The sequence below is a fragment of the Homalodisca vitripennis genome, chromosome 3 (assembly GCF_021130785.1).
Source record: "Homalodisca vitripennis isolate AUS2020 chromosome 3, UT_GWSS_2.1, whole genome shotgun sequence".
Taxonomy (NCBI): Eukaryota; Metazoa; Arthropoda; class Insecta; order Hemiptera; family Cicadellidae; genus Homalodisca; species Homalodisca vitripennis.
Genome location: NC_060209.1, coordinates 144320200 through 144345938, shown reverse-complemented (window position 1 = coordinate 144345938; position 25739 = coordinate 144320200). Strand labels below are relative to the sequence as shown.

Genomic DNA, 25739 nt, shown 5'->3' with positions numbered 1-25739 from the left:
AGTTAGTTTGGTTAACATTCAAACTCAGGTATACTTTTTGGTCTGAGAGTATGGATATATACCTTCATGTAAGATACTAGGTAGATATCGAAGAATGAATATGACGGCAGAATATATGTAATCAAATCCATTCAGCCATTTCTTGGAGTTTAGATCTATTAAAAAATGTATACCTAAAATACATAATATTAAAAAAAGTAGAGATCAATCTACACTTCTTCCATCATAAACACCCAAACTCGATCCTGAACACGCAAATGATAAATTTTTATGTTTTAGTCAAGAACAACCATCCTTTCCACACTTGACAACATTGAGTTTAGCTGGCTGATAAGACAGTCGATAGTGGACTACACTATTAGATTGAACCTGCCGTTGATTGCCGCATGTTTACGAGTAATTGCCGTACCTGTTCGTACATACATCATAGTTACGATTCTCCGAGTTGTGTCGATCTTCTATTGGCCAATTTAAATCTATGAAATGTGGGGTATAAAACTTTGAACTGTTAAATGTATTTTAGTTAGTTCTATATAAGACGATCTAGCGGTAACTCCCGTATTAAACTGTATAACTTCTCCGGCCTCGGCCTTACACTATCAAACTTATTATTATTAAATTTTAAACATTTATTTTATTGAATCAGTCTTTATAGTTTTGGTTCATCTGTTTATTTTTTAACTGTTATACTGCGTGGTTTTTTCGTCGCATCTTCACTGGACCGTCGGATTACGTCTTCACGGCGCTTCATTCCTTTTCTCTCTCCTCCCCAGCCCTACCAATCCAAGTTTTTATTCGCACTGAAGTCAGTGTTAATAAGTTTACTGGGACCGAAATGCATTTCGTACAAATCGATAAGCGTTGTGCGGCTAGCCCAACCTGCAATTTGTGATAACCAACAAAACTGAAAGCGGTTTGTTATCTCTCTGACCTGTTAACTCGTAAATACCCAACACACACAATAAAACAATTACTATTAGTTTTCATTAGAGGTAGATTGAAAAACTATTTTAACACAATTTATTATAACGATATATTTATATAGCCTAGCTTGTAAAGTTTGTGGGTAACAATAAACATATTAAACACACGCGCACGGATAGTTTATAGCTTATATTAATTCGAATGACTACAAAGTACAGTAAAAAATAATTACGAGTAGACAGTGCAATTTTAATTGCATCTGATTGTACAAAACATAGTGTCAGTTTTGTGGTAGCAAATCGAGTTTGGACGCTTTTTTACTGTGTAGGAAAATGTGTGATTGACACTGGAGGAAAAACTACGCCTAGCTGGCTGAAAGCAGACAATCACTGACAAGCACGGCTGGAGTGGGGATTGGGAGTGGAGTGACTAACCAGGAGTGGAGCTATTTATAGACTGGCACCAGACCAGTTTTAGTCTTACGAGAGGAGTGGTTGAGTGTTGACAGGCCGGCAGGTTGTGCAACTTGTTCTGTGTGATGCAGAGCCATTGTGTGGGAGAGGCCTAGTCTTTTTATCAAAGGAGGTGAGGTTAAGTTGGTCATAATGCACTGCTTATGTCACTCAGCTGTTGTTTCATGACAGTATTATTGTGAACAGAACAGAGACACGATAACAGTCTTGAACAATAGTCATGAGCCTGGTATCACCATGATAAGGCAATAACAATTGGCTGATTTATTTTCATCTCAGCGCTTTATATCCTTTAGGATTTGAATATGGACATACATTACATATAATTGTCATCTCATGTTTTTTTTATTTGAATTTAAACATTGAATATTTTAAGTTAATAATGTTGTGATTGTACTTTATTTTGTATCAGTTTGTATTGCATTCCACCTGATTTGACATTCTTCTGAAACATTTTATAACTGCTAAATATTTTTTTTATTCCTAGAGACATTATCTCTATCTTATTATACTGTATATTTTAACTGTGCCTACATTGCAGTCTTATAAAAAAAGAAATTAAAAACCATTTTAAATGGGAATATTTACAACATTTTTGAAATAAAAACATGTATTTCAAATCTAAAATTATTCCTGCCACTGATCAAAATGTAGGACATCTTGAAATCTCAAATAATGTAAACAAACATTTTATTATAATGTTGAATTACTTTTTAAAAGAATAAAATTTTTTTCTTGAACAATTCAATATACCTCCTTTTAACAGAGTGCTTAAATTCCACGTTTTATTTTTGAGGTTTAACACAGGTTCGAATTTTTAATACATAGCGATGTAAAAAATCTGATATTGTTAATGTTAATATTTTGTTTTGAACTCTTATTTATTCATGTTCATATCAAATAGACTCCTTATTAAATGAAAACAAGAAGTTACAACTGCTGTATAATGGTATTTATTAAAACTCATTTTAAATTCCCATAACTAATACGCCTCTTAGAACATTAAAACATGTATCTCTATCACACTGTTGTAAAATTAATGACACATTCCTTAGCTAGCTAGCCTTATTTAGAAACCAAACAGTTTTAACACGTTCACTGCTGACATGGAAATTCATTATTGTGCAAATGCTGAAATATTTTATTTTATTTTTGGATGTTTATTATTTCTTAATTTATTATGTACATGTTCACGAAATGTTTTATTCAAAAATTAGCAATATAATGTAAAAAATAATAAATGACGCCACTTGACGTCATCAGCATATGGCATCTGGTTTTGATGGGATATGCTGATGACGCCAAGTGGCGTCGTTCTTGTTTTTACGAAACTAACTCGAATTATAATATACTCGTAAGTATTGATAAATGTATTGGGTACTTACCTTGTATCCATAGTTTTTATTCTTTACAAAATATAATATTCACAACAAGTTTATATTTACACTATATACATTGACACTTTTATACTTTTACTTGTGGTGATTTATAAAACAGTCACCCAGACATAGGCCAGGTTTACTGTCGCACGCCTCACATTGATATATTGTGTCTTTACGAATACCTTTACTGTAACACATTACACAACGTTTTCGTAGCCTTCTTCGTTTATCTCCCATTGGGAGCTTTGTCGGTTGGTGTTCGGAAATATTTGGCATATTACGGGGCAACGGCTGGTTGTCTGCGGCATTCAAAAGATTCCTTATTATGTCAAGTCTGAATGTCAACAATGTCATTTTATCTCCAATATTGTTTTGACGAAACAGTAAAAAAGCATTCAAAACTGCCATTTGTAAAATGTGCACAAATACCTTTTTGTACCAGCGGATTGTTTTTCTTTCTGCTGGATAATAACTAAGCATCTGATCCTGCCTATCTATGCCGCTCATATACTTGTTGTATTCTATTATTGGAAGAGGCTTTTGTTTTTCTACTCCTCGTTTATTCACTGACACGTTCATCTCATTTTCAAATTGGCTGGATATATATAGAACGTTTCTCTTATCCTTCCATTTTCCAACTACAACTCCTTCATGATATTTTGCACATGTTTCACCCTTCTTGAGTTTAGCTTGGACAACTTCTACTGGATTTTGTTGCCTATCTACACGCAGAGTCCCTGTTATGTACGTTCTTTGTTGTAACAACTGTTTAGTCAAATTGACACTGTTATAAAAATTATCTGCATAAACTGAATGGCCTGCGTTCAGACGTTCTCTTAGTAGATGCAGTACTACTTTTTCAGTGTGTCCCACACCACCTAACTCATCCAAAGCTCCAGAATATATACAGAACTTCATTGTAAGTCCATTAGGTTCACAAAGAAGATAAAACTTTATATCGTATTTGTGTTTTTTGTTTTTTATATATTGTCTAAAGACTAGGCGACCACGCCACAGGATCATCGACTCATCAATGGACAGTTCTCTTTTTGGTGCATAGATGTTAAGCATTTTGTTATTGAAATGGTCTATCAGGGGCCTAACTTTCTGTAGTCGATCAGTACTATCTTGATCTACTTTGGCAAAGTGAAGGCAACGTAAAATACCCATAAACCGATCACGTGACATGTGTTTCCCAAAACAAGTTTGGAACAGTTCATCTCTTTTCCAATAACTCTCTAGTCTTGGAATTTTTACTATTCCTGTATGTAGAAAGAGGCCCAAAAATACCTTTAGCTCTTGGATATTTAGGTCTCGCCAGTAACTCATGCGTGAGTGTTGTGCATGGGAACTAGAAAGAAATACTTCTTCTGCGTATATATTAGTTTCCCTAACAATTGATTGCAGCATAACGTCATCTAAAATTAATGTCAAATAATCCATAGGCTTATTATTACCCGGTATTGGAACCTTAAGACCAGTAGGTTGGTTAAATATAAAAGTTTTCAAATCAGGATTGTCATTCCATACTAACTGAGGTAAATCAGCTCTTCTCCTACCTTGTGTAGTTTGGACTGCACTGGCAATGGCAATGGGAGCAACCGTAGCTGGAACAGTAGGTGATGGAAGCGTCTGAACTGATCCATCCTGCTCATCTTCCTGGGTGTCATTACCACAGCTATCTAAATCCCAATCACTTTCCCCGGGAATATAACTGTCACCACTACTCAGTGCTTCAGATTCCGTGTCAGAATTCAACTCGCGGTCAATTTCACTTATTGTCATATCTTGGGTTTCACGAGAGGTACTCAGCATATTATAACTCATTATAACATATATTTATTTACGCACTGATAATTTAAACTCAAAACGAACACTTAAACTAATAAGTATAACTTATTACACGAGTAATCACTCTGAAAAACAACCACTTACTGACTGATAAGACAGGATAATATGGCTACAAGTTTTGGCTTGCAAAAAGGTGGGAGTGACGCCAACTGGCGTCATCAGCATTGAACGTGTTTTAAACAACTTTTATTTGCTTACACATTTACAGTATATAAATTTCAAGATGGTAGCTGTCCTAAATATTGAAAGAGAATACTTATACAGGGTGTCAATTAAGTCTGGAACCTCTTTTTTAATTTTTAAACCACAATATAAAAAAATACCAAAGTTCACACGTGCTTACTGGTGATAGTAACGCACATATCTGCCCAATTACTGACCAGATAATCCCTTTGGGGGACGGTCCACAAGGAGTCGGACAAAATTCTTAAATAGCAGCATATGTCAAATTTGGTATCAAATTAAAGGTCTTACTTAGCAGAGTACAATGCCGCAAACCGGACTTCAAAAGGTGGATTCATTCAGTAGTTATAGCTATTTGAATTTTAAAACAATTGAACAATGTAAATTATTAAGTATTACAAGTAAACATGGTAGGGGAACATTTTGAACACTTACTTTGATCACAGGTACTTCAAAATTGGTGTTTACTTGTAATACTTAATAATTTACATTGTTCAATTGTTTTAAAATTCAAATAGCTATAACTACTGAATGAATCCACCTTTTGAAGTCCGGTTTGCGGCATTGTACTCTGCTAAGTAAGACCTTTAATTTGATACCAAATTTGACCTATGCTGCTATTTAAGAATTTTGTCCGGCTCCTTGTGGACCATCTCCCAAAGGGATTATCTGGTCAGTAATTGGGCAGATATGTGCGTTACTATCACCAGTAAGCACGTGTGAACTTTGGTATTTTTTTATATTGTGGTTTAAAAATTAAAAAAGAGGTTCCAGACTTAATTGACACCCTGTATATTAACTATTACATGTCATGGAGCATAGTTCAAAGGGGTGTACAATTCTAAGATGGCTTACAACAAAATTTGGTCTTATACATATTTTATATCATATGTTTTAAGATAGTGACTATACAATGTCTTGAGAAGTATATAATAAAACATCAGCTATAAAGTGAACATGATAACTGATTCATTACACAAAATGTATAACTGATTCAGTCCAAACTTAGTATATCAATAGTTTTTACATACCGTACCTTGAACAAGTTTGTTCACCCGAAAATAAGTATCGAGATGAGACGTTTGCATTTGTACACAATGTTCATCTATGCTACTGCAGAGTATAAACCTTAAACATGCAATTTTTACAACAATAACAAACAACAACAATGCAATTTTTAGTTGTTGTTGTTACAACAACTATTATGTCTATAATTCGATATCTCTTAAGGCAATAGACACATTTCTTTACTTACATATTCTTCAAGAATACCAGTAATGGTATTTTTGAAAGCATGTCTGTAGCTATGTTGGAGTTCAAGATAAGTGAGGGTTTTTATGGCTTTTTTCTGTAGTATGAACTAGTAAATGATAAGCTGTCATTGCTGCCTCAAAATTCCCAATCCATTTTATCCACCTGATAACATATATGCCAGTGTTGAAATAGAGTCACATATATTTAAAACATAACATTTTAAAAGTAATTAAATATATGAAAATTTATACTTTTGATAATAGCTGATGTCAGGATGCATCAGTAATTCTTCAAGGATGTAAAATGGCTGGTTTACTAGGAAGTTGTGGAGTTTTTTATTCAGAGCATCTCCCTTTAATCTTTTGATAGTGTTTGGCTGTGTGGTGGATGTTATGTGCGTGGAGGTCTTTCCCTGTTTGGAAATTCAGCTGATAAGCATGCAAAATTACCCCTTGAATGTACAGACCAGTAATGGTCATTATGCCCATGGATTTTTGAAAGCATGTCTGTAGCTATGTTGGAGTTCAAGATAAGTAAGGGGTTTTATGGCTTTTTTCTGTAGTATGAACAGTGTTGAGATTTCCATCTGAGGATCCACTCCAAACGATGAGCCCATATCTCATATGAGTTTCCACTAGTAAATGATAACTGTCATTGCTGCCTCAAAATTCCCAATCCATTTTATCCACCTGATAACATATATGCCAGTGTTGATATATATATATATATATATGTGTGTGTGTCTCAGCTACTAGGCATCATAGAGCAGAAAATGGATTTAGAATAGATTTAAAATGTTTTTCTTTTCAGTTTTATTTCTTGTAAGGTTTACAAATGATGTCCTTGTACATTCTTGAAAAGTATACAAAAACATCACAACAATTTAAGTAAATACATTTGCAAACATTTCTTAATGGAATCAAATATGACAGAAATCACTTGATGCAATCGGTTTTAGGTTGGGTTAGTTTTTTAAATTATAGAGTATTTTTCGTAAACATAATTTCCTGGCTGAAGACATGCATAAAATTAATTCTTTTAATCCTATTTGATTATTTACATGCTTTCACGTATGATGCAGTGTAGGAATTGTCACAATTTTTTAATCAGACCCGAAGGATAATAGCTGTTAATAATAATGTAATTTTTATAGTATGTATTTTGAGTAACAATTTCAGGGAGTGACATGTATTTTAATTGTTTATTACTGAAGGAAGTTACATTTTTAAATAAAATTCATATTTGTTTTTAGCAAAACAATTTTTTTTTATAAAACAAAATTTGACTCTTGAATTCTATAGGAGGTGTGTTCAAAAAATAACAGGAATTTGTAAGTTTTGTGGGTTTGGAGAATCCGATTTTTAAGGTTTGTTTTATTATGTTGGTACTTATGCTTCTGAAGTATAATTAAATTTCCAGCTATATTCATTGTTTACTTTATCAGTGGCAGCTCACTGTTTTCAATGTGCTTCTTTAATTATAATGGCATCATGAAATCATCATGAATTCTTGCCACTAGGTCAATCGTCAATAAGGAATAACTATCTTAGTAAAGTACAATGCCGTTTATATGCAGCAATCTGAAAAAATGCCCGGATTCATGGCAAAACAGTTCATGGCTTTTGCACCATGACAGTGTACCTGTCGTGAAATTTTGGCAAAAACAGTACTGTAACAATATCCCAGGCTCCATATTCTTCACACATGGCTCTGTGTGACTTTTTATTCTCAAACATAAGGAGAACCTTAAAGGGCCATAAATTAAAAGCACAGATAATATTAAAAGTGCATCGTGGAAAGATCTAAAGGCTATTCCAAAGATCGAGTTTGAGAATTGATTCACAAAAAGTGAAGTGGTTCGGAAAAGCACTGGCTCAAGTTACATAATATCTAATAGGGATTATTTTAAAAGTGACAACATTAATGAAGACAAATAAATACATAAAAAAAAAAATTAATATTCCTGTTACTTTTAGAACATACTTTGTATGTTTGCTATAGGTTTTTTCAGAGTAAAGTTTTGGTGGTTAACCCACAACGAAAAAAATAAGTTAAATTTAATTGTGCATATAGGTTTAATTTATATTGTTAATAAATAAATCAATATAGTTCAGAAATAAAAGGTTGTGTCTCTGAAGTGTTGAAAAATTCTGTCTAAAAATGTTCCTTTCCCCACATGTGCTCAGAAAATGTAATATATACAAATTAATAGTGGTAAACTCAATAGGTATGTTAAAACTATAGATGTGGCATCAAACTTATATAGGAAATCTTTTATTTGTTTTGGAGACATTTGAAAATGTATAACATTCTTTTATAAATATTAGCAATTTTCTAATATGCTTAATTAGGCTTTTAGTTAGTTTAGATTTTTATTGTAAAACATGGTGTGTTTTATAATAATTTTAGAAGTGGATATAATAAGACATTTTTATTTCCGTAACTTTTATTGTGTTTCTTGAAGTAGGTATCAAAGACAAGAGAGCTCAAAGTATTGAAATGATTTATTCCATGGAGTTTTACATAAAAAAAAACATTCATTGCCTTGTTTACATAACTATTGAACCTTTCTGTTATTTTACTGTATAATCTCATTTGTTGTTCTCATAATTATTGGTTTATTGATATTTTACTTTCATAAATAAGATTCACAGTTTAAAAATCCCAATATTGCTTATTGAAGTAAATAAGAACAGAAATATCTGTGTTAAACTCTGTAAATATACGCTATTGAATGTTTTTGGTCTGAATGGTTCTATTTAGAAATGTTGCCTCATTTTTATTCGTCATTAACTTTGATTCTAAAACTGTAAAAATATTATTTAGTGAAAATATTTGTAAATACTGCCATTTTTAAATGGATGAACAATGGTCAAAATAGAGCCACAAAAATGTTTTTGCGTTGGAATTTTCAGTGTCTGTAATAATTAATTATCTAGAGTAGCATGTGTTTTTGTAAGATGAGTTTGTAAACAGCTATTATAAATTACTGTAACTGTATCAGCTGTAGCAGTAAAAGTGAACTATGGACACATTCGTTCGGTAGACGTCAAACTACTGTATTGCTACAGTTTCATGGTTAGTCAGTTCTCAGACTGACACTGTTTTGATAACACTTTGATAACACAATCATGTCAGATTCCTACCCAACTGTTGTTTGTAAGGTGATTCTTTCATTACATTCAATATACTTGTATAATTTTATTCAGTTTTAAGTTTTATCTTCATAGTATAGTTTTCTAAATATTGTTTCGGGATGTACAAAATTGAAAAATTGTTGAGTAATAATAAAAAATAAACTAGTTGATCAATAAACTAATGTTAGAAATTGTGCTTTAATTGCTCATTCTGACTAAGGTAATGATTATTTTTGTTAATTGATTTATTTTTTGCTTATTTCTTTACGAATAGAAAAGTTATTTTGTTTAAATATACTTCATGCCTGTGATGACGTACACTATGAGACTACTCATAGTATTTTTATACATTTCTTACTGTTTTTAGTATAAGTGAAACCACTAACTCATGGTGATTAGAAACAAAAGTAAATGTTCTGGCTTTTGATTTGCACAATGTCCATAGTGATTTTTCTGAATAATCTTCACTGACCGCAGGAATGCCTAGGAAATAATTTCAAACTAAATTAAAGTGTCTGATGCTCCTCTTTTGCAGTAACACTTGATGGATTGCAGGTATGAGGATTCCCTACACTGTTCATAATTGAGTTGAGACGCTTCAAGACACTTAGACATCCTGTTGAAGGTAAGTGGTAATGCACTTGTTGTGGAGATCCTTTGGAAGCTGGGTATTGTAAAGTGAGAGGGAAGAGGATTTCAACAGAACTACTAAAAACAAAACACATCTGGGAAAAAAATTATGAAACATTGCTTCAAAGAGGTTGTAAATTTTAAAATTAAATATATCTCTTTTATCATAAACATGGTTTCTTCAAGTAAATGAATATAAAAAGTGAAATTAACTATTTATTGTAGAGATTACATAATTAGTAATGAAATTCTCAGATACTACAACAGAGGGTAATTTTCTTGAATTAGACTTAATGTGAGTCTGTTGTAAAACACTTTCCCATATACATTTTTAAACAAAAATGTTAATTAACATTTCCTTTATCTGTATATTGAAAAATAGCTTTTGTTTCTGAAATATGAAATTAAGTGTATTTATGAAGGTTTTGTAATTTGTATTTTGAATTGTATAGCTGCAATGCCATTGGAAATTAATGAAACAAATTGACAATATTAATATTATTTCCAATATGTACTAATTATGTGGATAATTTCAGATGGGCCACCGTGGATTCTGTGGTTGCTGCTCCTTACAGGCTGGAGGAGTGTTCACAGGACTCCTTGCTTCTGTAAGTTTAAATTTCAAAATCAAATATTACCAGTACTTACCAATATCAATACTGTTATTGAATTATATAATTACTACTAGAAAATTACAATCTGAGATATTTTGAACACTATTCAGTGATTTCTTATAAACCTCACGTAGTAAAATGGTGAATGGTGTATGTTGCTGCATTATAAAATTACTACTAGAAAATTACAATCTGAGATATTTTGAACACTATTCAGTGATTTCTTATAAACCTCACGTAGTAAAATGGTGAATGGTGTATGTTGCTGCATTATAAAATTACTACTAGAAAATTACAATCTGAGATATTTTGAACACTATTCAGTGATTTCTTATAAACCTCACGTAGTAAAATGGTGAATGGTGTATGTTGCTGCATTATAAAATTACTACTAGAAAATTACAATCTGAGATATTTTGAACACTATTCAGTGATTTCTTATAAACCTCACGTAGTAAAATGGTGAATGGTGTATGTTGCTGCATTATAAAGGTCCGCATGAAAGTTTGGATAGATTTTACGTGTTACTACATTATTACAATGAGGTTCTCTGTTACAGTACATTGTACTAGTGAATTAAAAGTGAAGTACCTAATAATAAACCAATAATAGTACATAATAGAACTTTTACATGTTTGAAAATTTAAAGAGAGAATTTGCTATTTTCCCAGAAATAAAGAATGATATATTGTTTGATATTCTTCAGTTATTAACACATCTGAATCTGACCTTGTTATATGTAGAAATAATAAAATGGACTGCAAAATTCTACAATAATGTTCAGATTTTCCCCTTAAGTCTTCCTAAATAGTATTTTTAAAATATTGTTTTAAATTTAATTGTTATTGTCGTTGTGGATTTTTATAGTAGTATGACAGAAGGTAACAAAAGAGTTTACACAGATGAGCAGACAGACAGACTGTACTTTTAACATTTGGTCCCAAAATCGATAGAGTTCTTCCTTGGGCCAAGAGGCAATAACGTAGCCAGGAAAAACTTTGGGGAGGGGCAATAACGTAGCCAGGAAAAACTTTGGGGAGGGGGTCGGGTCCAAACAACTGATATTTTCCCGTATTGGACAGAGAGTAAGGCCCAATTTTGTTCCATAAAAAGTTTGTGACCCGATAAAAAGTTTCTTTGTTGAGAACGATCTTTCAGCAGTACATGACAGTAATACTGAATTATTTAAATAATAATAATTGTTTACTAAAAAGTGAAATTAGGGGGGTCCAGTCCCCCCTTGCTGACTACGTCCTTGCCAAGAGGAAGCTATTATAATCTTTAAAACTTTTACATAAGAATTAATATAAAGATGGGCAGATAGATAGACGTAGGAATGGACTACCATATGACCTTTTCACTTCAAAATCAACAGGGTTCTTCCCTTAACCCTAGATGGTATACCTGTGATTCAAGTTTCTAGTATCTTTCTAACAAGAGTTTTCGCACAGAAAGGCAGAAAGACACCATTTGAATGCCCTGTCACCGCTTGACCCAAAAATCAATTGAGTTCTTTCTATGTACCAAGTTTCAAGTTTCTAGGACCTTCATATCAAGAATTACACACAGACTGTTGACACAACTTTAAGAAAGTCTTAACAGGTCCTTAATAATGAGCTCAGTACTAATATAAACATAATATCAGAAAATTATAAACGTAATTAGATTTGTTGCAATTATAAAATTATCTCATGAATGAGACAATATTTTTGAAGTCTGATGTAATAATTTTGAAATTATTTTGTTAAGTAATTTAGTGATATAGTTTTTATGTGTTCGTGTTTTGTTATCCAAGATGAGTAGTCAACATTATCAAACCTTTGTTACAGGTCTACAATGGAGCAATGATCTACTGGTTTATATTAACTCTTCAAACTCTCCATTCTAATGATGACTTTTTTCTTGGTAATTACCTATTTTGTAGAATACTTAGCTAATTTTAATATACTATATATTTATTCACAATTTTTTAAATTTGTTTACCAACTACACAGTTTTAAAATGCTAGGAATTTTTGATAGAATTATTTATTAAAGCCGAGCATTAATTTATGTTGTGAGTTGACTGATATTCTTTCAGATTCAGATTCAGATAATTCTTTATTCATAGGTATTACAGTCAATACATTGAATAGTGTCATTAACTTAAGTATTCAACATTTCTTAAAATTAGGCTAATTTTACTTTATTGCATTTATAATTCCTTAAAAGAGTATAATACTTTGATTGTTAGGTAATCCTTAAGTATTTTTTTAAACTTATTGAATGATGGTTCAGCCTTAATATGTTCTGGAATTTTGTTAAAAAATTTAATTCCTGCATACTGAGGTTTCTTGCAAAAAAATGCCGAATGATGAGTGGGAATGGCAAAATCTTTACTTTGTCTGGTGTTATACATGTGAAAATCACTATTAAATATTTGATCATGATATCTTTGTTTTAAAGATACAATTACTTCGTAAACATAAAGGCCATAAACTGTAAGAATGTTTAATTTTGAAAAGTGTTCTTTAACTGGGGTTTTTGGTTTCAGGTTCTGAATAATTCTTTGTTTAACACTTTGAGTTTGACTGTGACATATATGAGGCTATGATAGCAGGTGTTATTATATTTGAAAAATGGTTCAGGAGACATATGCAATCAGTTGATAGTAAAGTATTAGTGTTCATATTTGAAAAAGTACTTTCCCCAAGTTAAGTCACTGTGTTAAGTTAGTATACCAAATTAAATAGTTACCAATTATAAGTTACTATGTATGATGAACCACCAGTTTCTTTTAATGTAATAATGTTTTGCAAAAAGTGATGAAGTGTCTTATATAAGTGAATATTGGATTATGAGTTAATAATATTCAATGTTAAAACTTATTCATCAAATTAGACGAGATTTGACGTTCCCTTGATTTTAATCAAAAAATAATATATATGTGTATGTACAGGGTGATTACCGAGAAACGCATGTTTTTCAAAGAATGAGTACCCAGGTAATTAAAAAAAAATGTATTTATGAGTGGAAAAACAGTGTACACAATTATGCAATTTCAGAATAAAATTACTTGCAATTTAGCATTTAAAAATTACATCTCTAAGGTGGCTGCCTTCTGCTTGGATAGTGTTGAAGGCGTTCTTTAAAACTTGCTATGGATTTTGCTAACATATCTCTAGGAATGGCGTTGATTTCCTGGCGAATAGCTTCTAAGTTCCTCTATTGTTCAAGTCTTGTGTATGTAAACTCTAGATTTCAAAAATCCCCACAGAAAGAAATCTGGAATTGTAAGATCCGGTGAGCAAGAAGGCCAAGTGACATCACCAAAACGTGAGATCACTCTTGTAAGGAATGTTCGCCAAAGGAATTACATGTGAGGAATGTGAGCCGTATGGGCTGTTGCCCCATCTTGTTGGAACCAAACATTACGTATCTCTATACGTTGACGCGCAGTTCTGGCAAGAGATATTCTTCCAACATTTCCAGGTACTGTTGTGCATTCACTGTCACTGCTCTGCCATAGTTGTCTTCAAAAAAATAAGGAACAATGATCCCCTTTTCACTAACTGCACACCACACAGTCACACGCTATGAAGAGGTCTCTCAGCTACGTTTTGAGGATTTTCTGCACACCAATATTGTAAATTCTGTTTATTGACTGCTCCGTCCAAGTGGAAATGCGCTTCATCACTCATAAGGATAACTGCTTCGTCATTTTTTTCCAAAATTTCACTCATTGTGTTACAAAAATTTACACGTTGTCTCTTATCTGCTTGACTCAATTGATGACATACTGCCAGCTTGAAAGGATGAAATTTAAGACGTGTGACCAAAATCTTCCTAACTGTGGATGGGCGAAGTCCGAGAGCAGATGCCTGCTTCCGAATTGAGCGGCTAGGACTCTGAATTGTTGCAAGGCGCACTCTTTCCACTGTCTCAGGGGTACTAACTGTCGTTGCTGGTCCAGGAGGTTTCTTCTTAAGCAAAGATCCATTTGTGTTAACATTATGTATCCAACGCAATATTGTGTTACGATCAGGGATAGCACCATGCCATGCAATGTTAAAATGTGCACGAAAGTCTCGCTGAGTCTGAGTGACTGATTCACCATTTGCGTAAAACCGTCGCATAACAAACGTACGAAGCTCAAGGTTCCACATCTCGGCTACAACTGAAACTGCACAACTACTACAACTGCACTCTCCCCCCTCCACAGCGCAATAACTTCTGGCCGTTGCCGACCGATATTCCTCGTATACTACGCAAGTCAAAAACATGCGTTTCCCGGTAATCACCCTGTAGTAGTACTGATGTTGGGAGAGAAGAGGGCTTTCTTTGAGAAACAGTATTTTATGATTTTTCCGACTAAACCACACAGATTAAATACCAGACTTGAATAGAACTATGAAGAAGAAATTTAATATATCACAGTTTCAATTTGTTTTACAAGCAACAAAAAAAGTCTACACACTGTAAAAGTAATTCTCATGAATAAGTTCAAACTGACATATAAAAAACTGATGTAACAGCCTCATTAACTCACAGTCTGCCCGTATAGTATCTATTCCTACCATGATGACTAAAGACAGTTAATACATCGTACCGAGATGTCCTATATATGTACCAGTAGGATAATGTGGGATAACTGTTGTCATGCACTATTATAACTCACAGTCTGCCCGTATAGTATCTATTCCTACCATGATGACTAAAGACAGTTAATACATCGTACCGAGATGTCCTATATATGTACCAGTAGGATAATGTGGGATAACTGTTGTCATGCACTATTATAACTCACAGTCTGCCCGTATAGTATCTATTCCTACCATGATGACTAAAGACAGTTAATACATCATACCGAGATGTCCTATATATGTACCAGTAGGATGTTGTCATGCACTATTATAACTCACATCTGCCCGTATAGTATTTTGCTACCATGATGACTAAAGACAGTTAATACATCAAACCGAGATGTCCTATATATGTACCAGTAGGATTTTTCATACACTATTATAACTCACATCTGCCTGTATAATTTTACTACCATGATGACTAAAGACAGTTAATACATCATACCAAGATGACCTTATATGTACCAGTAGGATGTTGTCATGCACTATTATAACTCACATCTCCCTGTATAATTTTGCTACCATGATGACTAAAGACAGTTAATACATCATACCGAGATGTATTAACTGCAATTTTAAGAGAGTATTAGAGAACTGGTTCAAGAATAATGTTTATTACTCAGTCTCAGATTTCTTAAGCAGCGATATTACATGTTTATGCTTTTGAAATTAATTTTCTTTGTGTGTCCCATTGATTTGTTACATTATAAACCATAATTGTTTGTTTTGTTTGTATTTGTTTTATTTATTCGTGATATAGTATGTGTTTTAGTTATTAATTTATCTGTATGTATATAAATGAATGACCTGACTTTGCCTATCACTGTATTTAAGCTTAATGACAATAAAATATTTTTGATTTCTGTCCTATATATGTATCAGTAGGATAATGTGGGTTAATCCCAATACATAACATGACTATTAAAGTGCTAGGCATGCAGGTAAGCAAAAAACCCTAATAAAGAGAAAGGGATGCATATCCAATCTCCTTCAAAATAAGAGAATTTCGCAAATTTTAATTTTACAACATATTATTTTTTTATCTGTAAGTATTGCGTATAAGTATAGAGTTTGAATAATGTATGCTTATGCATGAACCAACTATAATCAGTAACACAATAATCTATATTATATACAAATATGCATTATTATACTTACTGAATAAGTATAATAATACTTATTTCTTCTAATTGTACGAAGAAAAAGTAATATTAGCCTTGCCAGATATTGTTTACTGGCTTTTCTGCTTATATTCAGCATTTAATGAGTGTGTGTAGTTGCTTCAGCACTAAATGTGTCTTAAATTAATAGCAAATTTTGTACACCATTGATAAATTAATATCCTCTTATTGCAGTATTGACAGTGGTCCTGGAAGTCTTGATGTCCTTAGCAGCTGTACATATCGCTGTCAGTCTCCTACTTATCTATGCTATTTTTAAGGTAAGAAATCTGATAGATATATCAATTTATTTTATAAATGTTAATCTTTAAATAAACCGATAAAATCCAAAAAGTTTTAATATATAATGTACTTAACTCAAAAGAATAAAAAAATGAGCTTCGCCTTTGTCATATAAAACAATTCTTGAGCACAAAACTACTTATTTCACTGTATACTATAACTAAAACTGTGATAAACTAAAATTTTAAATTATTTTTATTGAAAAGCATATTTTTTATAATACTTTGAGAAAAATCTTGTTGTACCATAACAGCTGCCTTGTTGTCAATGTGTTCTATTTTTTAATTAATTCTTAATATATATACAAATGAAATGTCATTTGTTAGCTTCACTAAAACTCGAAAACGGCAGGACCAATTTGGCTAAATTTGATTTTAAAATATTTTTTGAAGTCCAAGAAAGGTTTAAAAGGTAATAAATATTAGAAACATTTTTCAGAATATTTAATAATTCTGTAAAATAATTATAATATTTACAATGATTAATCCAAAGTTAACTGACCCTGAACAGCTGTTTACACTTTCAGCTGAAGTTCACCAAAGTAACAAAAACATTAGTTTACATTTAAATTTTAGAAAATATTGAACAATTATACAGTGCTTGATCTGTAGTGTTATGCAGATTGCAAAGACAAAGATACTATATAATTTTTATTTTAGATTGCACCAGTGATGGATGAATTCTATAAAATAATTATAATATTTACGATGCATAACCAAAAGTTAGCTGACCCTGAATAGCTTAAGTAGATTTTAAAATGGAGATTTTCCAGTTATATTTATTCAAATAATGAATACTTGATGAAATGTATGCTCTAGTAGTTAGTACTAGGAGTAAAAGTAACATTCTGAATATCAAGTAGCAATGCTGATACTGGTCTATAATAGGCTGCAGACATTGTCATCCAGCTCTCAGAAGATAAATACCTTAAACATTAGTCTATTTGTTACAGGTGTTTAAAATTACACTACATATTGTCTACCAGTCTGTACCAGTACCAAACTTCAATGGTGGAATATGTGGGAAAACAAACTAGCAATGTTTGATACCCTAATCACTTTTTTAAGGATACACTTATTTTTGCTCCTTGAGAGTTTTTACGATTCTTGTTATTATATATAATCAGTATTTATACTGAAATTATAGATATTTTTTTGCCACAGGAAAAGCCAGATCTGGTCATGCTTTGGATCATTGTGTACATCTCATCTTGTTTTGTTGTGGCTGGTCTCTTCACGATTGGAGTGGCCTTCATGTTGGACAAAGTCTTCCTATATATCATCCTCTGCAACTGTGAGTTTGACTTTAATATAATAACATACAAAACTACAGTTTATGAAGGTAATATCATATGGGAGGTTAGAAATAAATATGAAAAAGTTCTTGTGTGTAGTAAGTTAAACACCAGTATTGACGGTAGCTTTGGTTATTAACACAGAAAAGAGATGCATTGACATTTATGAATTGAAGACAAAATGGGATAATCAGCAGCACTGCCATGCTACCTACTGTATATGAAGTCAACAATTGAAGGACATCAGAAGGCATGGCTAGTGGCATAATATTTGGTCTGCTTCAAAGTTGAATCTGGACCAGAGAAAGAAAGGTGGTGAAATTTACTAAATTTTATCTCTATCGGATAAAACAGTTGTTTGAAACCATGAACATATTCCTCTCCTTATCTGACTCAAACTTTTGCATTAGGTTAAATTTGATCACTGAGTCACTCTATATTATACTTTAGTTAGCAATGGGTGCTAGTAGCTACGTAATGCTTATTGGATTTATCTACACTACAGTGTGCAACAGCTGTTGCTTTTTAGATCTTGGTATCCCATATTTGACACTACCTGTTCTGGTACATGGCAGGATACAAAGATACTTTTAATCACTCCTAGTCTTTACGTCAATTTTCAATTCCAAGCGGACTGAATAGCACATTGCTTGAGTAAGGAATGACCTAACTTGTGATATGTGGAACATAATTGTGTGAGAAGTGGCGGGCGAGAGAGTACTCCACAGTTCGACTGACTGTCTGAGAGAGTCTAAACATCATCATCATAATAGTTTGGGGGAGACCTGCTTCCCTACAAGTCATGAGTTTTATTAATTGTAAACGTCTGAATCAACTACCTCACAATTAGAGTTCAAACTATGTTTTTAGATTAAGTTAAAAAAGGTTTTTAATCTTACCAGAACATGAAAATACCATTAGTCCAAAATTTTACCAGTAAGAATCTAATGAGGTAATATTTAGTAACAACACTGATTTTTTAGCTTATAGTCACTATCATCAAAGTATGAATTTAGAGGTTAGAAACATTCCATTAGTTTCTATTAATTTATTTGTTGCGTATTTAATCTTTATTTCAACAAACAAATGCTTGCCACAAACAAAATATTTTTTTAGGAAATGTGTTCATTCATTTGATTCTTAAACTGTTTTTCTTTATCATTTACAAGGAGCTTAACACAAATGCAAGTATGCTTACTATTATGTCCTTAAGTATTAGATAGTAAATTATATAATTTTTCTGTGTTTAATAGAAAAGAATAGTTAATACAAAACACACAGACTTACCTTATATACACAGTTATCTTCTTTTATATCTTCCTTCTCCTACACTTGTATACTTTATTTAAGTAATTATTACCTAAATCTCAATAGAATAAAATAAAACAATGAAATTTTACATTTGGAAAAATACAACCATACTCTTTCTGTATAAAATTAAGAATTTATGGCAATGAATTCAAATTTTTTCATGTTCAAATTAAAAAAATTAGTTATATGGTAAAAGTAGAACACATATAAACTTAAATATTTTGTAACAAAAATTTTTGGGATGTTATTTATTAATATTAGTAAAACCTTCATTAAGAGTTGGTTGTACAGGTGGCCATCTTGATCTTAGCCCCGTATGAAAATATTAAACTTATGAATTATTACACGAACATTAAGTACAGTGGAACGTTGATAAATTGAATCTCAAGGCGAAATAAAAAACTTTGATATATCAAGAATTTCAATATAATGAGATTCGATATATCAAGTCTTTAAGGGGCATACTCCGATATATAGAGTATATATATACTTCTATATATATACAACTGTTGTTAGGCGACAACAGAAAAAATACGAGTGTCTGTAGTGGGGGTTTCAAGTCTCGATATGAAAAATATGGAATTGTACTGCCATTTTTGTTGCGCTAATAAACTGAAACTTTGATGTATAGAGGTTATCAGAAGGCAAAATTAAGTGAGAAAATGCAAAATATTGATGATATCAACACATTCAATGTACAGAGGTAATATTAGCATTGAAGTAAACGCCACATTCAAGGGGAATTCTATAACCTCGATCTAGCATGGAATTCTATATATTGAGGTTCGATACATCAAAGTTCCACTCTAATAGATTTATGGTTGATATCCTATTTTTAGATACAATCACTATGTATGAGGGCTGTTCTGTTTGAAAAGTATTGGACTTTTGTTAATTAAGAGTGCATTTATTGAACTATAGCTACAACATTCTATTCCCCTCCTAAGTAGTCTCCTTGGTGATGCACATATTCTTCCAGGGTTTCTGCCACGGTTAAAAGCATTTCTGAAAGGCATCTTTTGGAATGCTGTTAAGCTTGGCCATCGTATTCTGTGTTAACCCGCCAGGAGGCGCATAACGGAGTTTTCCTCCGGGCACATAGTTTATTGCCAAAAAATTTCAGTTTCTTGCATTCGGCAGCCGTGAGCATCTAGTTACCTCACGAGCCTCTTTCTAGGAATCGTATGCGATACCGTAATCCACCCCCTATCACCACTGCTCAGTGTCAGTTGAGATCGCGTAGATACCTGGAGGATTTCTCCTTGTGCGCCTTCTCGTGTTACTGTATACTTGGAGTAAAACTCCGCGTGCGCCCGTTCGTGTGACTGTTTTTCATAGTGTGAATTTATTAATTTATTTGTGAGTTTATTAATTTTATACTGTTGTGCGAGGTGTACTATACAAAATGGACCCTGAGGAAGAAAATAGGATCGCCAGACTTTTAGAAAGTGTAGAAAAGGAGGTGAGTGAAAATGAAGTTTTGAGACCTTTTGGAGGGTTTAGGAGAGAACTTTTCAATGAAATCGATGAGGAAGAAGAACTTTATGATGGAAACGATGATGTTGAAGATCTTGACGGTATACTAGTTCCAATAGGTGATGACAGAGCAGAGCAAGAAAATGATGCAGTAGAGGAATTGCCACACTATGTACTAGATGATACAGTCGACCTCAAAAATATTCCTCTAAAAGACAGACTGGAAAATTATGTTGTGATTCGTGCTAATGGAAGGCTTGCTTATATTAGCAAAGATATGAAAATGCTCTGGGATCTTCAACCAACGCCTCAAGCAAGAACTCGAGCCAGAAACATTCTTCGAATGAGAGTTGGTCATGTCGGAAATGATGCAAAACAAGCCAGAACGCCTACTGAGGTATGGGGGCTATTTTTTACGGAAGGGATGATCATTGAAATAGTTGAAAATACAAATATATGGATAGAAGCTCATAAAGAAAGGTTTGTGAGGGAAAGAGACTGTAAACCTACAACCCCAGCAGAGATCAAAGCTGTGTTTTGGTATTTTGTATATGGCAGGAGTTTTGAAAGCATGTCATCTAAATTTACATGATCTATTGGGGTAAGGATGGACTAGGTATTGAGTTTTTTTTTTTCTGCCGTCATGTCCATAAAAAGATTCAAGTTTCTTCTACGTGCACTAAGGTTTGATGATATAAACACAAGAGATGACAGGAAATCAATCGACAAACTGGCACCAATCAGAGACTTATTTGCAGAGTTTGTAGATAACATCCAGAAACACTATGTTGTGAGTGAGTTTGTCACAGTGGATGAGATGCTTGAAGCATTTCGGGGTGGGAGTGATTTCCGACAATACATCCCAAACAAGCCAGCTAAGTATGGAATAAAAAATTTTTGCAATGGTGTGTGCAAAGAAATTTTATACCAGCAATCTTGAAATCTATGCGGGTAAGCAACCTGAGGGCCCGTATCAAGTCAATAACTCACCAAAGAGTGTTGTGGAACGACTAATAGAACCCATTTCAGGCAGTGGGAGGAATGTAACCATTGATAATTGGTTTACTTCCATTCCACTGTGTTTTGAGTTACTAAATGAACACAGGCTCACTGTAGTAGGTACACTGCGAAAAAACAAATGTGAGATTCCAAGGGCACTCCTTGAAACCTAGGGCAGGCCTGTAGGCAGCTCAATGTTTGCATTTAGAGAGGGATGCACTATGGTGTCATATCGAGGAAACAAAAAGAAGAACGTTTTGTTGATATCGTCTATGCATGATGACGATATGATTGACCAAAATGAGACTTCATATACATTTGGAAAACCGGAAATTGTACTATTTTACAACGCCAGTAAGGGAGGAGTTGATGTTGTTGATAGATACAAGGAAAACTACAATGTAGCAAGAATTAGCAACCGATGGCCGATGACTGTTTTTTATTCGCTCTTGAACATTGCAGCACTGAACGGCTTCATTATTTTGAAGGAGAATATGGAACAGCCGCAAATGTTGAGAAGAGGTTTCCTGAGAAACTTGGCAAAGGATCTCTGTAAACAGCACATGCTATCTCGAGTGGATGTTGCAGGCACTCCAAGATTGACGAAGGAGCTAATCTGTAGAATTCTAGGAGTGGAAATGCCTCAAGCTCGACGAGCACCACCACCAGCAGATATCTTTACTGGAAGATGCTTCAAATGTGATTGGTGCAAAAATCGACCATCCAAAACTAGATGTGCGAAGTGCCAATTCTTCATCTGCAAAGAACACGCCGCCCCCGCCCAATGCATTGACTGCGTCCAAGGTGAAGAGGAAATGGAAGTGGATGATGAGTAAACACTCAGGAAAAAAAAAGGAAAGACTCATTATTATGTATGTAAATAGTTATGTTATTCATTATTTCTAATTAATTAATTTTTTTATTATTTGTAATAACTCAGTAGCAGTACTTTATAGGAGATTTAGACATTAGGTCATCATAAATATCCACTAGTATACCTATTTTTATATTTTATATTATATAACATACAATTATACAATTTATAAATTGTTCTAATGTTATTTAATCACATAGAAGTGTTATTTGGTTAGTATTTACTTCAATATATACTGTTTATACAATGAAAATAGCGTTTTTACTAAACCTGGAGGAATACTCCGTGTGCGCCCCTCTCACGTTATAGAATCTGTGCGCCTCCTGGCGGGTTAAAATTTCGTTTTTGTAATTTTGTCTTCTCTTTCTTAATATCGAGTTCTTTTTAGGGGTATTTTCAGCTTAGGAAATAGCCAGAGGTCGCAGGAAGCCATGTTGGGGTAGTATAGAACTTGGCGAACAAGAGGTGTGTTGTTTTTAGCAGGAAAACTCTGAATTGGATGTGTAGAGTAGGCAGTTGCTGCCAACTTGTGATGGAGCTGTCAAGTTTTTGTTGCCCACAGATTCAGTTGTTTATCCCGCACAGCATCATGTAATCAACTAAGAACCTTAAGATAGTATTTTTTTGTGATGGTTTGACAGTATGGTGCGTACTCATGATGAACCAAAAAGTTGTTTGTTAGTTTGTTCTTCCACTGGAGTCGAAGAAGACTGTCAACGACTTTTTTGCAAACTTAAAGTGCTTTTTTTTGGTCCTGGAGATGTCGTGTGTTTCCACTGCAATTATTGTATCCTGGTTTCCAGGTTGTATCCATAAATCCAGATTCATCACCAGTGATCACTGAGTTCAGGAAGTCAGGGTTACTGTTTACACTGTCCAGCATGTCTTGTGCAATTTCAAGGCGAAGTTGTTCTTGTTCCATTGTCAGCAACTTTGGAACAAATGTTGCGGACACTCTTCTCATTTTTAAATCCTCGGTTAAAATCAAATGTTCTGACCCAATACTGACTCCAATTTCTTCTACTAGTTCTCGAACTGTAAGACGACGGTCCTCTGAGACTAAATTTCACTCTTGTTCAATGACATTCACATTCCGGCTTGTCATTGGCCTGCCTGAACACGATTCACTTTCCACTAACATTTGACCATTTTTTAATCAATTGTACTATTCTTTTATTTGAGTACTGCTCCTGGCACACTCTCCAAAACCCTGTTGAATTTTGCATAGTGTTTCCACTTGTGAATTGCCAAGCTTTTGGCAAAATTTAATGCAGTTACGTTGCTCAAGTTTTTCTGTAATTTTATAACTTGTTAAAAACCGCAGAGCACAACAGAGAGTTCTACACTACAGTCTCCTCCACATCTCCACTAAGCTTTGTCGCCAGTGCTTCATTCGTTTAAGCGGGAGGACAGAGGGTCTGATACTTTTTGAATAGCCATTGTATCTGAACACTTTTGTTTTATATTGTTTTAGTTATCAACAACAAAACTCTCATACGTTTTTGTGCTTCATCCTTGAAAATATATACACACTTTACAAGAAAACTAAAAAGCGCTTGGGTACATATCGATCACATCTTTAAAATGAGACAACTCTCTTAAATACACAACAACAAAAAGAGCATAAAAATCTTAGAAGTTTAACATTGTTCTTATAGAGTAATACTTGATTGATTGACCCACTAAGGCTGGTTAAAGTAATTTTGACAAAAGTTGAAGTGATATGTAGTAACTATTGTAAGAAAACACTTACTTACTTGTTAATACTAAGATGGTTTAAGTGTTTTTGACTGCTGTTTTATTTTTTCAGTTTTATTTCTTTTTAACGTCGTAATGACTCTTCGCCTTTATAAAGACATGGTTGGAAATGGGAAGAAAGAAAATGTTTAGCAATGACAGATTTTCACAAAATATGAAGAATGTGATAGAAATGTAATTCTTTCCAGAAGAAATTTGAACAACTTTTTGTACATAGATTTGATACTTATATATATGATGAATGTTAATATATTTTTTAATAATAAACTACATTTTAAAATAATGTGTGTTTATTTATTAAACCTTATAAAATGTAGATTAATAAAAACCAGTTCATCAGAATGGACCGTCTATACAGGGTGTCTTATAAGTCCTTACCCCCGTATTAACTTTCTTATGAATAGAGATGGAGTGATTTATTTTGAGGGATTTTTATATGACCAACTCAGGAGTTTTTTATGTATGAAGATTTTTGCACCTCCCACACCCAAAATGAGGTATTTTGGGGGTAAGTCTAAATTTTAAACAGGAACACCTAGCAAGTGACACCTCATTTTAAAGGTATAAAAAGGAGAAGAATATGGCACAAACTAGAGGTACATAAAAAAATCTCGCCTATATAAACATCCCCTAAAGTAAATCACTCCATCTCTATTCATAAGAAAGTTAATAGGGGGTAGAGGAGAGACTTTTAAGACACCCAGTATACATAGAAGGAGAAGCCCTGACTGCTGATTGAAAAGTATTAAGAGGCAAAAAGATTATTTGGATGAAACGGCAAACACATGGCTCAACAAAGAAATATTATCTAAGATTGTGTCCACTAAATAGTCCATCTGTACTTTTGACCTTATGGATTCATGTTTGAGGATAAATATGGATAATTATGTCAGTGTAAAGGTTATTATAATTTTTGTTGAAACAATTTTATGTGCAATGCTTGACTTCTGGAAGTGTAGGTGACAGAACTGTAACATTCCAAGGGTCAAGGAATTTTTGAATATAGAGGTCTTAAATTAATGTTTTGATGCATTTCTGAGGTGCAATGGAAAGTTAGCCGCACAAACCGAAAGTACTTATTTTCACTGAGAGAGGTACAACACTGTTTTGGTGTTTTCTGCCTTAAATCGAACACTGTTAATGATTTTCCATTTTAGGCAAAAAAAAAAAAAAAAAAAAAAAAAAAACACATTTATATACAAAAACATTCTATATTTCTCATTAATTAACTTAATTTATGGAAAACTTGAATAACAAAATAAATCACATGTGGCCTGCATTAATCAGAATATTTATTTGCTTGTTTGGTTAGATGTCCTGCTTACTATAATGTTTGGATTATGAAGAAAACACTAAAACATGCTTAAATAAATTTTATTGTGCACAACAGGAGGCATTAGATTGTTACACGGAAATCTAAAAATACCAACTGGTTGTGGCAGATTCTGTGGGTTCGGATTAATGCGGCCTGTATATTAGCTATACATTTAGACCA

General features: G+C 33.1%; 1 protein-coding gene across 5 annotated transcripts; it reads left to right on the top strand.

Annotated features, from left to right (window-relative positions):
• The first annotated feature begins 1356 nt into the window (after positions 1–1356).
• On the top strand, positions 1357–24527 carry LOC124357622. Of its 5 annotated transcripts, none has more exons than XM_046809570.1 (7): positions 1357–1509; positions 9760–9829; positions 10371–10442; positions 12278–12353; positions 16425–16510; positions 17696–17825; positions 24297–24527. In XM_046809570.1, the coding sequence occupies exons 3-7, from the start codon at positions 10371–10373 to the stop codon at positions 24374–24376; spliced, it is 444 nt and encodes a 147-aa protein (XP_046665526.1). In that variant the 5' UTR covers positions 1357–1509; positions 9760–9829; the 3' UTR covers positions 24377–24527. The 5 variants fall into 5 exon arrangements, with proteins under 5 accessions (XP_046665526.1, XP_046665527.1, XP_046665528.1 ...); XM_046809571.1 differs by having other exon boundaries at positions 1373–1509; positions 9740–9829; XM_046809572.1 differs by lacking the exon at positions 1357–1509 and adding an exon at positions 9077–9231.
• Positions 24528–25739: the final 1212 nt, after the last annotated feature.

Coding starts and splice junctions, on each gene's coding strand:
- LOC124357622 (XM_046809570.1), top strand. CDS start 10,371: ATGGGCCACCGTGGATTCTGTGGTTGCTGCTCCTTACAGGCTGGAGGA. Junction 12,354..16,424: donor TAATGATGACTTTTTTCTTG/GTAATTACCTAT, acceptor CTCTTATTGCAG/TATTGACAGTGGTCCTGGAA. Junction 17,826..24,296: donor ATATATCATCCTCTGCAACT/GTGAGTTTGACT, acceptor TTATTTTTTCAG/TTTTATTTCTTTTTAACGTC.